The 14672-nt window shown below is 39.2% G+C and overlaps 2 protein-coding genes across 2 annotated transcripts in view; one reads left to right on the forward strand and one right to left on the reverse strand.

The window, feature by feature from the left end:
* The first annotated feature begins 1255 nt into the window (after window positions 1–1255).
* kiss2 (kisspeptin 2) lies at window positions 1256–2662 on the forward strand. Its single transcript, XM_087177223.1, has 2 exons — window positions 1256–1367; window positions 2290–2662. Exons 1-2 carry the CDS (start codon window positions 1256–1258, stop codon window positions 2571–2573), a joined length of 396 nt encoding a protein of 131 aa, XP_087033349.1. The 3' UTR covers window positions 2574–2662.
* A 2570-nt stretch (window positions 2663–5232) lies between these two features.
* Window positions 5233–14672, reverse strand: part of ldhba (lactate dehydrogenase Ba) — a 12855-nt gene continuing 3415 nt past the window's right edge. Inside the window, exons 2-8 of the mRNA XM_023418746.2 lie at window positions 11670–11806; window positions 10909–11026; window positions 10310–10483; window positions 10045–10218; window positions 8794–8911; window positions 7646–7769; window positions 5233–6165 (exon numbers count right to left, since the gene is read on the reverse strand). Coding sequence (XP_023274514.1) covers window positions 5998–6165; window positions 7646–7769; window positions 8794–8911; window positions 10045–10218; window positions 10310–10483; window positions 10909–11026; window positions 11670–11798 — 1005 coding nt within the window. The 5' untranslated portion in view covers window positions 11799–11806 and the 3' untranslated portion in view covers window positions 5233–5997. The remainder of the gene's footprint in view (window positions 6166–7645; window positions 7770–8793; window positions 8912–10044; window positions 10219–10309; window positions 10484–10908; window positions 11027–11669; window positions 11807–14672) is intronic.

The following is a 14672-nucleotide window of genomic DNA, read 5'->3' on the forward strand; positions in this document are numbered from 1 at the left end:
ACACACACTGGAAAATGATTGATGTATCAGGACTTTGTTTTTATGCATTAGCGCCGGCAACAGTCAGAGCCAGAGGCATATTGTTTTCAGGGTGTCCGTCCATCCGTACGGACATCAGCCCATTCTCACACACACAATATCTCATTAACACCTTGACAGAACTTCTTCAAATTTGGCACAAACTTCAAGGTCACGGTGACCTCACATTTTTGTGAATGAATGGAATATATCAGGAACGACCAGACAGAATTTCATTACATCTGATACAAAAAAGGTCAAAGGTCACCTTGACCTCACAAAACATGCTGTTGTCCATTATCCACAAATTCATACACAATTTAACTCAAATGTCTATAAGGATAAAAGTAAGTGCTGACATTTTATATCCAAAAGGTCAAAGGTCAACTTCAGTGTGACATCATAATGTTCTGAAAAAACACTTTTGGCTAATATTCTTCTTTTTATTCTGCTTTTATTCTTAAATTTCACCTAGGGGGTGAATAAAGTATCTCTCTATCTATCCATCTATCTATTCAATGCTGTAGCTCAGAAAGGAGAGACTGTGACTAAATTTCCTGACACTTGGCTGGTTGGCGGAGGGATACTACCACAAAGTGGTGAATGTACTTTTCTTTCCTCTGCCATTCACCTTCTCACAACCCCTAAGACTTTATAAAAGCTCCACCTCAGTCTAATCAGTGTCAGACAGAGAAATCCTCCAGGTCTAGAGGCCATTTTTCTGCAGCACCAGTGCTTTTATTTTTGATACTTAAAGTACTTTTGTGCCACTACTACTAATAGTAGTAATATACAACATTACAAGTACCTTTAGTAAGTAGGATTTTAAATGCAGGACCACAGTGTTTTTACATGGTGGTATTATACTTTTACTAAAGTAAAGGATCTGAACACCAGTGACAACCCAGTCCACCCAGCTGCTACTGCTGCTGCAGCCAAACCACAAACTGGTGCGTTCAATTACACGTCCTGGTGTTTTAGTCCTTTTTCCATTCTTCACCATTTTCCAACATGCAGTGACACATTATCTTGCGCTGGATGAATGATCGTTTCCAAGAAGAGCAGATGAATGATACATTTAAGCACCACTGGCAGCTCCGCAATTTTACAGCGCAGGGATGCAGGCGGCTGTGATTGGCTGAGAGCAGGAGGAGCGCAAGGTCATGATGGAAATATAAAACAGGTGTTAATGGAGGGAAGGCGTCAGTACCCGCTGATCTGTATCCGGTGCTGGAAGATGAGACTTGTGGCTCTGGTGGTGGTGTGCGGGCTGATTGTTGGTCAGGATGGAGGCAGTGTGGGAGCAGCTCTGCCAGGATATGACTCTGCACAGAGGACACGAGCAACAGGTGAGCTCTACCTGACCAGCTGAACTGTAGCATTGTACAGCTTTTAGATCTGATTTCATTTTTCTAAATGGAGAGAATACTTTTTCATTTTACTTAACTTCATTTTACTTTGCTCCAATAGTGGACAGTGGTCCATCATGTACATTTTATTTTATCTGATGATTATAGTTATTAGTTACTTTTCAGAGTTCTGTTTAAATGATTTCAGGATTAAGATGTGATGTATTGTTATAGATTATACAACTCAACAGCATTTAAAGCAGGAAAATTAACTCCATATCCACCCGCTGCAACATTGTGTTAACATGTATCACTAATAATAATAACGATAATAATAGTAAGAAGAATATAGGAATACTATAACAGTACACTACTAATTACTTATTATAGCATATCACAGAACTACACTTCCCTACTGTAGCAGACCATGTTTGCTATTGTTGCTGTAACATCTGCTGTATTCTGTTACCTCATATTTATTTTTAATATTTGAGATAAATTAATATTATAATTATAGTTACTTACACATATTGTGGTTATTGTGCATAAACACACAACTTGATATAGTCCTATAAATATACATTTACTACATCACTGGAATATGAGGTTGTTATTTTATATGAATATTCATTTTCTGTATTTGTTAAAATGTCCATCTGTCAACTTGTCAACGTATAAAAATATTTCACAAAACACTCCATAGACTTTTAATCTCATCATGGAATTGTGGGAAATCTTTGTTTGTTGGTGTTTTAGTTTAACCTGTGTTTTTTTCTGAGAGATTTTGCATGTGTAAAAATATCTGATGTGAACAAAGAAATTAAAGTTATTGTGGTGAATGAGTTAAAGTGATGGTGTTCTGGACTCCTGGTTCTCTCCCAGCTGAGCTGATGTCTCTCCTGTCTCCTGTGTCCTGGCTCAGGATCAGGATCAGGATCAGGATCGGTCCTCTCTGCGCTCAGCAGGAGGACCGCAGCGGACTTCCTGGACCAGGACCCCAACCTGTGTTTCTCCCTGAGGGAGAATGACGACCAGCGGCAGCTGCTGTGCAACGACCGCAGGAGTAAATTCAACTTCAACCCGTTTGGCCTTCGCTTCGGGAAACGCTACAACGGCTACATTTACAGAAGAGCCGTTCAAAGAGCCAGGACAAATAAGTTCTCACCCCTCTCTCTCTTCCCGCGAGAACTGGAGGTGCCTAACTGAAACCTTCCCGAGTCTTTCCGTATGTGTTAAAAAAAGACCTTTCCTTCAGATGACATGATGTTTCCCTGAATAAAACTTTTGTACCTACATTTACTGCGAAACTGATTTGAAATCAACAACAATGGAGGGATTACAAGCAAAAATGATTTAATGAAATAAAACTGAAAAAAAGGGGGAAATGAATCTTTAGACTAGACGTTTCTGTTGCGTGTTTTCTCTTCATCACCTCAGTAGTTCCCGTAAGAAACTGATTTGATAATGAAGGAAAAATGTCACAATAAAAAGTTTGGTGTTACAATAAAAGCAGCAGTGGCTTAATCCAACCACAGGGTGGCACTACTGTGCCTTTTAAAATGACAATATACACACATCTTTCAGCAGCTAGATCCCTGCAATGCTGTGGTAATAAGTACAAATTAATATAATAATACAAATGATATAAAGCAAAAATATGAAACTAATATTTAATCATAATAAAACATTAATCAAGTAAACAATAATTCAGAAAGACTTACATATACAGTGGGTCTAGTGTATTTATACATTGGTGGTTTATCATTTATCTTAAGAGATTTATAAAGAATTTTCTCTCTGTGTGTTAAAATTACCCATTAGGACTATAAGAATTACCGTAATAGGTAATGTAACATTCAAATGAATGTCTTTCATGACAGTTTGAACAGAATGTCCAGTTTTAATGAAAATTAATTCCCGTATGTCCAAAGTGGAACTGATGAGGTGGGATCATGTGGTGGTGAAGTACCAGTCAAAGGTTTTAGAACAAACCAGTTTTCTGTTTTTACTAAAAATTCAGCAGCTCGGGTCGGCAGGAAACCACCCACAGCAAAAAATAGAATAATAATAATATGATAAAAAGTTTAGGTCAAAAACTTTTTCAGGGATGAAGACGTTGGTTAACTTCCAGTTTCTCTACAGCAGTGGAAGTTCAATTCAATTCAATTCAATTCAATTTTATTTGTATAGAATCAAATCATATATACATTATCTCAAGGCACTTTAAAAGGTGAAGTCAAGACCTGACAATATTATAGAGAGAAACCCAGCAGTTCCACCATGCACAGCACTTGGTGACAGTGAGGAGGAAAAACTCGCTTTAGAAACCTCCAACAGAACCAGATATATAGGGCGAAATGTATCTGTTCTAGCACAGAACCCTGTGGAACTCCATGTGTGTAATAAAGACTCTTCCAATCACACAAGAGTGTGATATTTCCTCTGTAGAAAGAAGCTCACACAAGTGTGTGATTGGAAGAGTCATTATTAACATGAACAAACTGGAATCTATCTGATAAGTCTGACTTAAACCAGCCTTTTGCAGTTCCTCTAATGCCAATGACACGTTCTAGTCTCTGTAATAACCGATGTGATCGATGGTGTCAAATGCAGCACTAAGATCCACGTGGGGAGAGGTGTGTCCATTGTTTGAGGCCATGAGGAGATCATTAGTAACTTTAACCAGAGCTGTTTCTGTGCTATGATGGACTCTAAATCTTCATAGGTTTCATTGTTGAGCAAGAAAATGAGCAGCAGCAGAACCAGACAACAGGATGAAGACCAGCACAGTCTCCAGACCTGAACCTCATGGAGCTGGTTTGGGATGAACTGGGCAGAAGGTGAGAGCTGAGTAACAAGTGCAACACATTAGTAAAATCTCTGCAACAGTGTTGGGATGAACTTTCTGAACAATGTTTTATTTCCTCTGTAGAAAGACGCTCAGGGGTGAATTCAGCTGCTGGATGAGTTAAAAATTTAGATTCAATTTAGTTCAATAAAAAGATTCAGTGATCATTTTAAAAAAAAAATCTCTCTTTCAGAAACACTGAGACATCACAGTAACAACCGGAAGAATAGAGGTGTTGTAAAACTTATGACTGGTAATGGATCATCTGTTAATGAAAATAATGATAAATTTTACAAAACCTGTAAGGAGATGACCACGAGTGTTATTTCATTAAATGTTTGTGCATGTTGTTTTTGTTATCTTTATTCTATTGATTCTTACCATAAATATTTTGATGAGCTAAACATTTTCATAAAAACATTTATAGCAGTATGTAATAGAATGGATATAGATACAGAAATACATAATTTATATTTTAATGTGATTCTTAAGAATTCTTTATTATGTTCTTATTATAACAATTAAAAAAAATTATGAACACGATTTTCATCATAGTCAAGCTTAATAATACATCTGTGAAATCTTTACTATCCATTAAAAAAACTCAAAATTCTATAAGTTATCCACATTTTAGAAACAAGATTTTAAACCTGAACTGATGAGACTGAACAGTTTTATAATCTCCGCATATGTTTTTAATTCTCCTTCTGTGTTATTTCTATTACAATTTTGTAATTTTATTTTTTTTGATTTAAATTGTATTGTAAATTCTTTTCAGACCATCTGTTCATTTTTGTTTTATTTTTTGTTAAGGTCTCTCTTGAAAATGAGATTTTCTATCTCACTGAGATTCAATCAGATTGATTAAGCCTGAGTGGTACGTGCTCCACCAGGTGAACGACACAAAGCATTTTCATTCTGAAGTTGTTGGTGTAAATCTCCTTCATTAATCATTCAGAAAAAAGCACCATGAATAGTAATTTTTTATAAAAAATAAAACGCTCACAGACACACAACTCCCTTCATGAGGTTCCGTTTATTAAATTAGACGTTACTCTTTCCAAAACAGTTTCCAACACAAGGTCACAGTCAGAAAATGATGCTTAAAAAAACACAACTGGAGCTGGATGAAACCACTCCTCCTCTTTCACTCCATCTCCCTTTACCAACACCAAGAAAACCAGAGGGGAAGAAAAAAAGTACCTTCACAATCACATTGTCAGCTAAACCTGTGTTGACCTAAGAGTGCAGTCACTGTGTGCTGTACCACGTTCGGATGAAGGCAGTTGGATTATTAGGGTCTTACTCTAGACGTTAAGGGTCTTTCTCTCAGTGATTCCCTGCAGGGATTTAAGTGAACGACTTGGTACAGGAAGTGCTGAAGGAGGACTTTGACACTTAAGGCTTTTTGAGGGTTGTGTTTGATCCTGATCTAAACAGCTGAAACACAAGAATCCATACAGAGCACATGACAGAGGTCAGTTTACATCTCCTAACACAAACACAGGGACACAGAAACTTCAGTCTACGAGCTGTTTGGGGGGAAAATTAGCATTTTTTAAAGGAGCATACGAGTGTTTCGATTTTTCAGGTGTCAGGTGACTGACTCAGCACTGATATGAAAATAGCCATGTCAGGTCTGACGACAACGTTCAAGAAAAACACTGGTATCATCCTTTAAAATGTGAGCGACACAATCTAAGAGAGAGGGACAGTATAAAAGGAGTGTGTGAATGTCTCAGGCCTCTGCATCAATGGTGTGCACTACGTGTGCAGGTGTGTTCAAATGTCCTTCAGGTCCTTCTGGATGCCCCACAGTGTGTCGGCACTCTTCTTCAGCTGGCCCACCTCAGCGTCTGTCAGGGTCATGTTGACCACGCTGCTCACACCGTTACTGTTCAGCACGCAGGGCAGAGACAAGAAGACCTCCTCACCGATACCATACATGTCCTGAGGAAACAAACACACACACACACACACACACACAGTTAAGTGAGGATGAAGCTCTGAGAAACACACAAAAGTTAACACAATATAGACATGCACTGTATGTAGGCGATTAAAGTGTTTATGTTTAGAGAAATATTTATTAATAAGTAAGCTGAGAGGATGGATATCAAAACCTCTACAAATATCTATAATTGGTAATTAATATGCTTCTTTGTTTGCACATGACACATGATCAGGATTTAGGAGGCGGGGTTACATACTGGAACTATTTCTTGACAAACAAAAGTTGATTCAGATCTGCCAGAACTCCTGTGCTGTGTCTGTGTGTGTGTGTGCAGGTTCTGATTTACAATCAGTGAGCACAGGTTTTATTTTGGTATCTATGCAGGAACAATAGTGCCAAACCTGGAAACAAGACTTCAGGAAGCTGCAAACAGTCACTTTAGCCAGCTGTTGTTTTTCAAGAACAAGTTCTAGCATGTAAAACCACAAATTGTCAAACTGACGGATAAAACAAATAGAGCTGTGAACTTAACCAAGAAGTATCAAACCGACATTTAGAACCTCTCAACAACTTTTCTCCTGTCGGTTAATTCAGTTAATCTCCCTACACACAGTTTGCCTCGGATGTGGCCATGAATACGTGAATGTTGGATTTCCTTCCATTATAAACCTTATTAAAGTTATAATCTGTAACTTTTCCTCATTAAAATGTCTAAAAACAACTAGATCTATGTTCTATATGTTGTTGAGTTGAGTTCTTACATTATCCCAAATGATATTTCCCATAATGTTGAATTATTCCTTTAGAAAAACAGGTGTAGTACACAGGGACAAGCACCCTGCTTTAACATACGAGCCATAGGACTGCTATTTAAAACAAATGGTAGTGGAGTAATGGAGGCAACTATGTAAGACAACAATGATCTTTATTCCTGATCATTTTTGATAAATGAATAAATCTGATTAATCTGATGTAAGTGTTTTTAAATCCTGTAATACAAAGATAAATATAACAATAATAAAAACTGACATAAAGCCCCTATTTGTCTAATACTCATGTGATTCTAGCATCTTGCAAATTACTTTTAGATTTAGTTCATAGACGAATAAGACTTTCTCAGCAAGTACTTGTTCCGTACATGTGTTTAGGACCTTCATTCTCGGTGTCAGAGAAAACAAAGAGCGGTTATGGCAGAGGAGAATGGATGAAGGTCATGTGATAACAAGTCCAAAAATAATCACACAACCATGGCTTCCATAAGCAGCAGCTACTTTATTTAGGCTGTGGGCTGAGTGCAAGGAGAGGTTAGCCTCTCTCCCAGGGCCCAGATGACTCCATATTCATTGTTTATAATCTGCAAATTCTTTTAGGAATAAACACTAAAGCACATAAAAATAAGGCATTACTAACTGTGTGTGTGTGTGTGTGTGTGTGTGTGTGTGTGTGTGTGTGTGTGTGTGTGTGTGTGTGTCTGACCTTGACCATGGTGGAGACAGGATGTACTCTGCTCATGTTCTTGATGATGCTCTCAGTCAGGTCAGCCACACTCAGGCCAATGGCCCAGTTGGTGTATCCCTTCAGCTTGATCACCTCGTAGGCGCTGAGACACAACATAGTGCCTTGTTAACATAATATTTTGACACTGTTGACCTGCTATGAACTGGCAAACTTGCTTGCCTCAAACTGATAAGTTTGAGGCAGCAGCAAAATGATATTGAGATCAGCAGTGAAGCCAAGACTTAATTTACACCTGTAAGTCTAAAATAAGCCTGGAAGACTCTAACAAATCTTTCAAAGAAGATGCAATACAGTGTTACAGACAATATTAGTTCTAAACAAAGTGTTACATTAACTGAAGCACCAGAACAACACAGGCCTGAAGTGCTAATGCCAAGCTTTAGACAGCTACATGAACTCTTGTACAGTAGATTATTTAACAGATGAGGGCCAGCCAATGATGAGCTACTGTACAGTCAGAGATTTGATTAGAATACATAGAAAGATAGATATCAATAACTGAGGTCCTGTTCAGACCTGCGTTAACATCATCTTCAGTGATCTGATCAGCAGTGCTCAGCTGTAAGTGCGTCAGTTCACATCTGGATTTAAAATGTGTCTTCGGATCGGATCACACTTCCTGCTTTATATGTAAATAAACAAGTATGTGTTGTTGTTTTTAGCCAATCAGACAGACAGGTTTGTTGTCGATGTGTTTGTGTGTGTGTGAGTGAGTATGAGTGCCACATGTGGCCCATACAACCTCTGAATGTGGTCTGAGTCATTGAATTTCAAGTGCATCCACAATGTGTCTCGGGTGTGTTCACACCTGAATTTAGAGCTGACCACTGGTGATCAGATCACCTGAGACGGATGATTGTGTAGCCGGGAATAACTGAAGTGTGGACCGACAGGCTGAATCATTTCCTGTCATGGGGTCACTGAGGCTCCGTCACCTGGACTAGATCCTGCCTCGGAGGCTCTGGGTGTTTAGGAAGCCGGAAGGCTGTGAGCATAAAGGCTTCTGCTGCGTCATGTAGACATTAAACATTTATAAAGCTCGATCCAAACTGTTTTGTTATCTGGTCTACTTCTCCCTCTCACACAGTCACTTTCACACAGCCTACCTGTCCACAACAGCCTTGTGTGTGGCCTTCCACTGTTCTTTATCAGCATCAGTGCCAATCTCAGGGTTCAGCTTCTGCAGGTTGACTCCAGCCACATTTGCACCGCTCCACACAGGCACTAGAGAAAAAAAACACACACACACACACACAGTTTAAAATGTGTGTCCCTCCACAAACTGTTTGATCTTGATGTTATACTTATATACATAAGTGTATATAATATAAAAGCTCAGTTGAACATTAATGGGTTTGGGGTGTTCGTTTTTCCTTCTATCTTGTTAATTTTGTATTTAAATATAATGATTTTTTTGGTTGATGTGTTATGTTTTCTTTTGTTTTCTTTTCATTTTAGGTAGATCTTTTTGTATAACATTGTTCTTGTATTTACACTGCACTTTGTACTTTGGATGTTTTATTTGCCACAATGCAACTTGTAATGCTTTACAAGATTACAATTAGGTTACTGATTCAGTTGTTAACACTTTTTAAATCATAAATAAACAATTATAAATGAGTTTTAACACAGTTTTCATACATTGATGCAGGCTCACTTTTTGGCAAGATCAAGTTAATGCTGACTACTCATTAATCTTACTAATGAGTCACTACCATTTATAACTGGTAAAAGGAGCCTTATAGAAACTCATTAATAAATGATTATGTGTTTAACCCTTTACAATAAGATCACTTTTGTGGCTGCTGAGAGCATGTCAAGGTAAACAACACTGCCAAGGCCTCCGAGGATGAATCTAGTCATGTGATATGATCATGTGATCTGCCATAATTTGATCTGCCAGATGAAACTTTCTGAGCATTAAGATGCTGACGGTGGTTCATTGATAATAACTGAACAAACGTGATGAAGCAGCAGGTACAAACGCTGATGATGGAGAAAACAAAGAAAGCTCAGTAACTAATGAGATATGAGTCTGAACAGTACAGATACATGTGGGCTCACTATTTGGCAAGCAACAGGTCACTGTTGCCCTTTTTGTCTAATGTGTTATAAGAGCTTATAAATGATTAGTGTTAACAAGCTGATTAATAAACTATATCAACTTATAAACCCTTCATAAACCCTTTATAAGGGCAGACTGATTGTAACATGGTACCAAGCCAATAAACAAATTTAGGGGAATGTGTCGAATATGTTTACTCACTTTCTGAGTGCAGCTTCAACAGGAAAAAAGCACCCATGATATCTGACAAATGTTCCTTTGTCTGTTAAGTGTTTTCTCTGTGTGTACCCACCGCTGGTGTCTCCGTGCTCGCCCAGCACCCAGCCGTTGAAGGAGCTAGCGTGGATGCCGAGGCGCTCAGCCATCATGTAACGGAAGCGGGCTGAGTCCAAGTTGGTGCCGCTGCCAATGACACGGTGCTTGGGCAGACCGCTCAGCTTCCAGGTGACATAGGTCAGCACATCAACTGTGGAGGGTGTGATGTTGATAAGTAGTATACGCAAACACACACACGCAAACACACCGAGAGATGATCATGTGTGTATTAGTGTATTCACCAGGGTTGGAGACCACGATGAGCGTGCAGTTGGGGCTGTGCTTGATGATCTGCGGGATTATGGCCTTGAAGACGTTGACGTTCCTCTGCACCAGGTTGAGGCGGCTCTCACCCTCCTGCTGACGAACACCGGCTGTCACGACGACCAGGCGGGAGTTGGCTGTCACTGCGTAGTCTGAAGGAGACGGAGAAAAGGACGATTTATATACTTTATTATCATTGCTTTTTAATGTACGGTATGTATATAGGAATAAATTACATAACTGAGTAGCTCACTTTGATGCACATTAGCCTCAGGCAGTTAGTGAGTGAAGCTAGCATTCACTCTTCTGAGGTTGGAGGTTACACTCCCACTGGGGCCATTTGAAATAAAACTGTAATCACTCATGGCCTCAGATAACAGAAGTACTCACTGCTCTCACACTAACACACACTGTTTAATAATTCCACAATCAATGTTCCTGCTGTTATCAGCTGATTTCACACTGGAGATCTCTCACAGCTGTGGATACAGACAGGTGAACTCAGCTCAGCTGTGAGACTGAATCAAGACAGTTCAGATCTGATGAGTGATATTTAAAGAAGTCAGAATTTCCTGACCTTTGTCAGCCACTATCTTGGAGGTCTTGAGAAAGAGGCTGCCGTGCTGCAGGTCCATCATCTCTCCTTTCAGACGATCCTCCATCACATCCACAAGAGCCAGCTCATCACACAGGTCCTGACCAGAGGAGGAGGAAGAGGATGATTTATTTATTGATTACACACACACACACACACACACACACACACACACACACACACATAAATACATACTGTATACATATATGCAGGTTAAGTTGACTGGTGATTCTTAATTGATTCTTAATAGTCTGAAGGTGTGAATGTGAGTGTCAGTGGTTGTCTGTCTGTATGTGTAAACCCTGTGATAATAATAATAATAATAATAATAATAAATGTGTAAATTTGCCTTTGCCTTCACAGGCTGGTTAAAGCACACCAATGTGACACACAAACAATAAATATACAATAATAAAATTAGCACAACGAACAACAATAACAGACATGATCCCAGTGTGAATGCTAAACTGACAACTCCTGTTATGAATCAGATTTTACGAAATAGAAATATATTTATACATCTGTAAGGATACAGTGAACATACATGAAAATGATGCTACACTTTGAACTATATGGCCATACATGTGTCTTCTGGATATTGGATATTAGTGAGAGTACTCCACATTGACATGTATATTATATAAACTTAATTGATGCATATGACCATGTATCAGATTTTTGTATGGGTTTCTATTTTTCTAATTATTCTCATGTAATAAAACTCATGCCGATCTGTTTCTTACCCGCAGCAGGATGCTGACGGCGCAGGCCATGCCCACCTGGCCCACCCCGACCACCGTCACTTTGTTCCTGGGAGGCTCGGCGGGGCCGCTGGCCAGAGGGCTGATCAACTTCTGCAGAACTGAGGACATGATGACGGCTGCAGGGAGACACAGAGAGGACATGTCCTGGTGAGCAGGTCCAACGGCACAGGAATGAAACATCTGTCTAAACTAGTCATTTACTGTCAGATGCGGCCTCCGAGACTTGTTCTTCACACCAGAAACAGCATGTAAACTGTAAAACACTGTCCTTATGAAGGGTGAACAGTTGATTCATTTTAAAATAGTTGACTACATACATATTTCCACAAACATTAACACAAGTATAAAACATGTGAATGAAGAGTAGGCCTTCAACTAATTATTACTGCCATCATCCGTGGACCAATTTTTCAATTAATCGATTCATGGTTATAAAATCATCCATAAAATGGCTTAAAATAAAAAAATGTCTGCCATAAGTTCTCACACCTGAAGGTGCTGTCTTCAAATGTATCGTTTTGAGTTAGTTATACAGTTACAAAACCCAAACAAGTTTACTGATATAAACCATAGAAAAGACACAAATCTTCACAATAAAGAAGATGAAGGAAGAAAATATGTGACTTGTTATTATTATTATTATTATTATTATTAATAATAATAATAATAATAATAATTCATCAGTTATCAAAACTGATGAAGATTATTTACATCTACTCGAATAATTGATGAATCAATTTCACAATCTCTGACAAATGGTTGACCGTGTACAAATATCCACAAACACAAAAATAATGAGCAGGAGCTGCAACAATTATTTTCATTATCAATTCATCTACTGTATTTGGTTTAAAATGAAGCATTAACTGATTATCAGAACTATCAGGTATTCACTTCCTTTCAATTGACTTACTGATTATTTGTTTCAACAATGAGGACCAGAGGTGGTTTTTCCAAATAAAGCATATATTCTACACACTGTAACACACATAGTCCTCGGTCCAAGAGTAAATAATAGCAAAATGACAAAGTCTACAACCAACAACCAACAACACAACCATGGTTACAACACTTACAGGAGGAGGCACGGATGGGCATCAAAAAGAAAGACATGGTGACAGAGGCCAAGTGCAGGAACCAAACCCAGAAATCAACGACTGACTGACTGACACCAGTGTCCAGTTTAAATACTGAGGTTTTATCAGGAGTGTCAGTGTCATCATTTTCCTCACTTTGAGTAACAGCATTATCACTGCTCCAGCATGAACACAAAGTAGTTTGAGCATCATGCTAATCTGTACATACATGATGTGTTTGTGTTATCATGTCCATTGTCATACCCATCTCTACAGCAGTTTGAGTAGTGAATGTGTAAAACTGACTTATCATCGCTGATGTTCTGAAATAGGATGGTTGATTCACAGTCTCACACTTATCACAAGAATGTGGAGTTCTTCATATACGCCTGATGTTGCATGAGGCTTAATAAAACTACTAGCAGTAAGTGGGAACTGAAAAATTATATTGATATCACTAATACAGCATCTGCACACAGATGCACAAAGAATCACGTATTCATGTATTACAAAACATCCAGCTTTCAGTTTGGGGTGTTTAGTTCTGAGTCAGACCAGGTCCAAGTTCTGTTCAGTCTCACTGGGTCCTGTTTTGCCGCCCCTGGTTTCAGGTCCTTGTGTCAATATGTGGATTTTAGCAGCTCTGGTCACATGGTGCAATATCAATCATCACAGAAGGAAAATTTGGTTTTTGAGGCTGACGTTGAGCTGAACTGTGAAGTGCTGGAAAAATGATAAAGACTGTGTTACATGAAGATGTCTGACTTACAGGCATATTTTCTTAAGTTGCCCCAAAGGCACAAAGCCATCAGGAAAAAGAGATTGAGAAGTGAAGGACATTTACATTTGTTCATAAGTGAAGGAGATTGTATAAGGAAGTGTACCAAAGGTTCATACTAAGAGCTAGATAGACATGTTAGGGTGTTAAGAGGTGTTAGGAGAGGAGTTGCTCTCTGAAGAGATGAGGCTCCTGCTCTGAGAGTGTTCAGCAGCTTGTTCCACCATCAGGGAACCACAGACCAGAACAGTCTGGACTGAGACTGTCTTGTGTGCAGGATGGTGATGACAAACCACATTCCTCGGAAAGCGTAAGCAAGCAAGCAAAGTTTATCGGTATGGCCCCGTTCCCAGAGACTAGTCACAAAGTGCTTGACAACCAAAATGAATAAAATCAAATGAAAATATTAAAACCAAATCATCAAATAAAAGCAAAAGTAAAAACACCAGATGAAATATACGAGAGGAAAAACAGGTTTCAGTTGCTTTTTAAAAGAGTCCACAGAGTCCAAGGCTCTCAGATTTAGTCAGAGAGAGCTTCTGAACTGTTTACTGGAAGGCGCCATCACCCCGGATCTTAAAGTGTGTTTGTGGTACGCTTAGAAGACCCAGGGTGGAAGACCTAAGAGTTCAGCTTGTTGTGTGGGGTCGAAGGAGATCTGCGGTGTATTCTGGTGTATATCCTAAAATTCTAAATTAACAGAAAACCAGTGAAGAGATGTTAAAGTGGGTGTTACACGTGACCGTCTGTTAGATTGCATAAGGCTGTATGATTGAGTTCAAGTAGATAGAGCAGACCCAGAAGTCACTCTGAAGGCAGCATTAGTGACTGAATCTGATTCAGGTGGTCATGGGTAGACAGTGGAGGTCGATGAGCAGCAGAGTGACGTGATCAAAGACCAGACGGGCTGCTGCATTCTGGGCCATCTGTAAGGGTTTCACCGTGCACAAAGGAAGGTCCAACAGAAGAGCACTGCTATAGTCCAAGTGAGAGATAACCATGGTCTGGACCAAGAGCTTGGTGGAGTACTGAGTCAGTTAAGACCTGATCTTCCTATGTTGTATAGAGCGAAGAGACCAGGAGACAGATGATCATGGTCAGAGAAGGAGAGCTGGCCGTCAAACATGA

This window comes from Seriola lalandi, unplaced genomic scaffold (genome assembly GCF_002814215.2).
Source record: "Seriola lalandi dorsalis isolate HSWRI2012SDOR001 ecotype SW California unplaced genomic scaffold, Sedor1 jcf7180002054584, whole genome shotgun sequence".
In the NCBI taxonomy this organism is placed as follows: domain Eukaryota; kingdom Metazoa; phylum Chordata; class Actinopteri; order Carangiformes; family Carangidae; genus Seriola; species Seriola lalandi.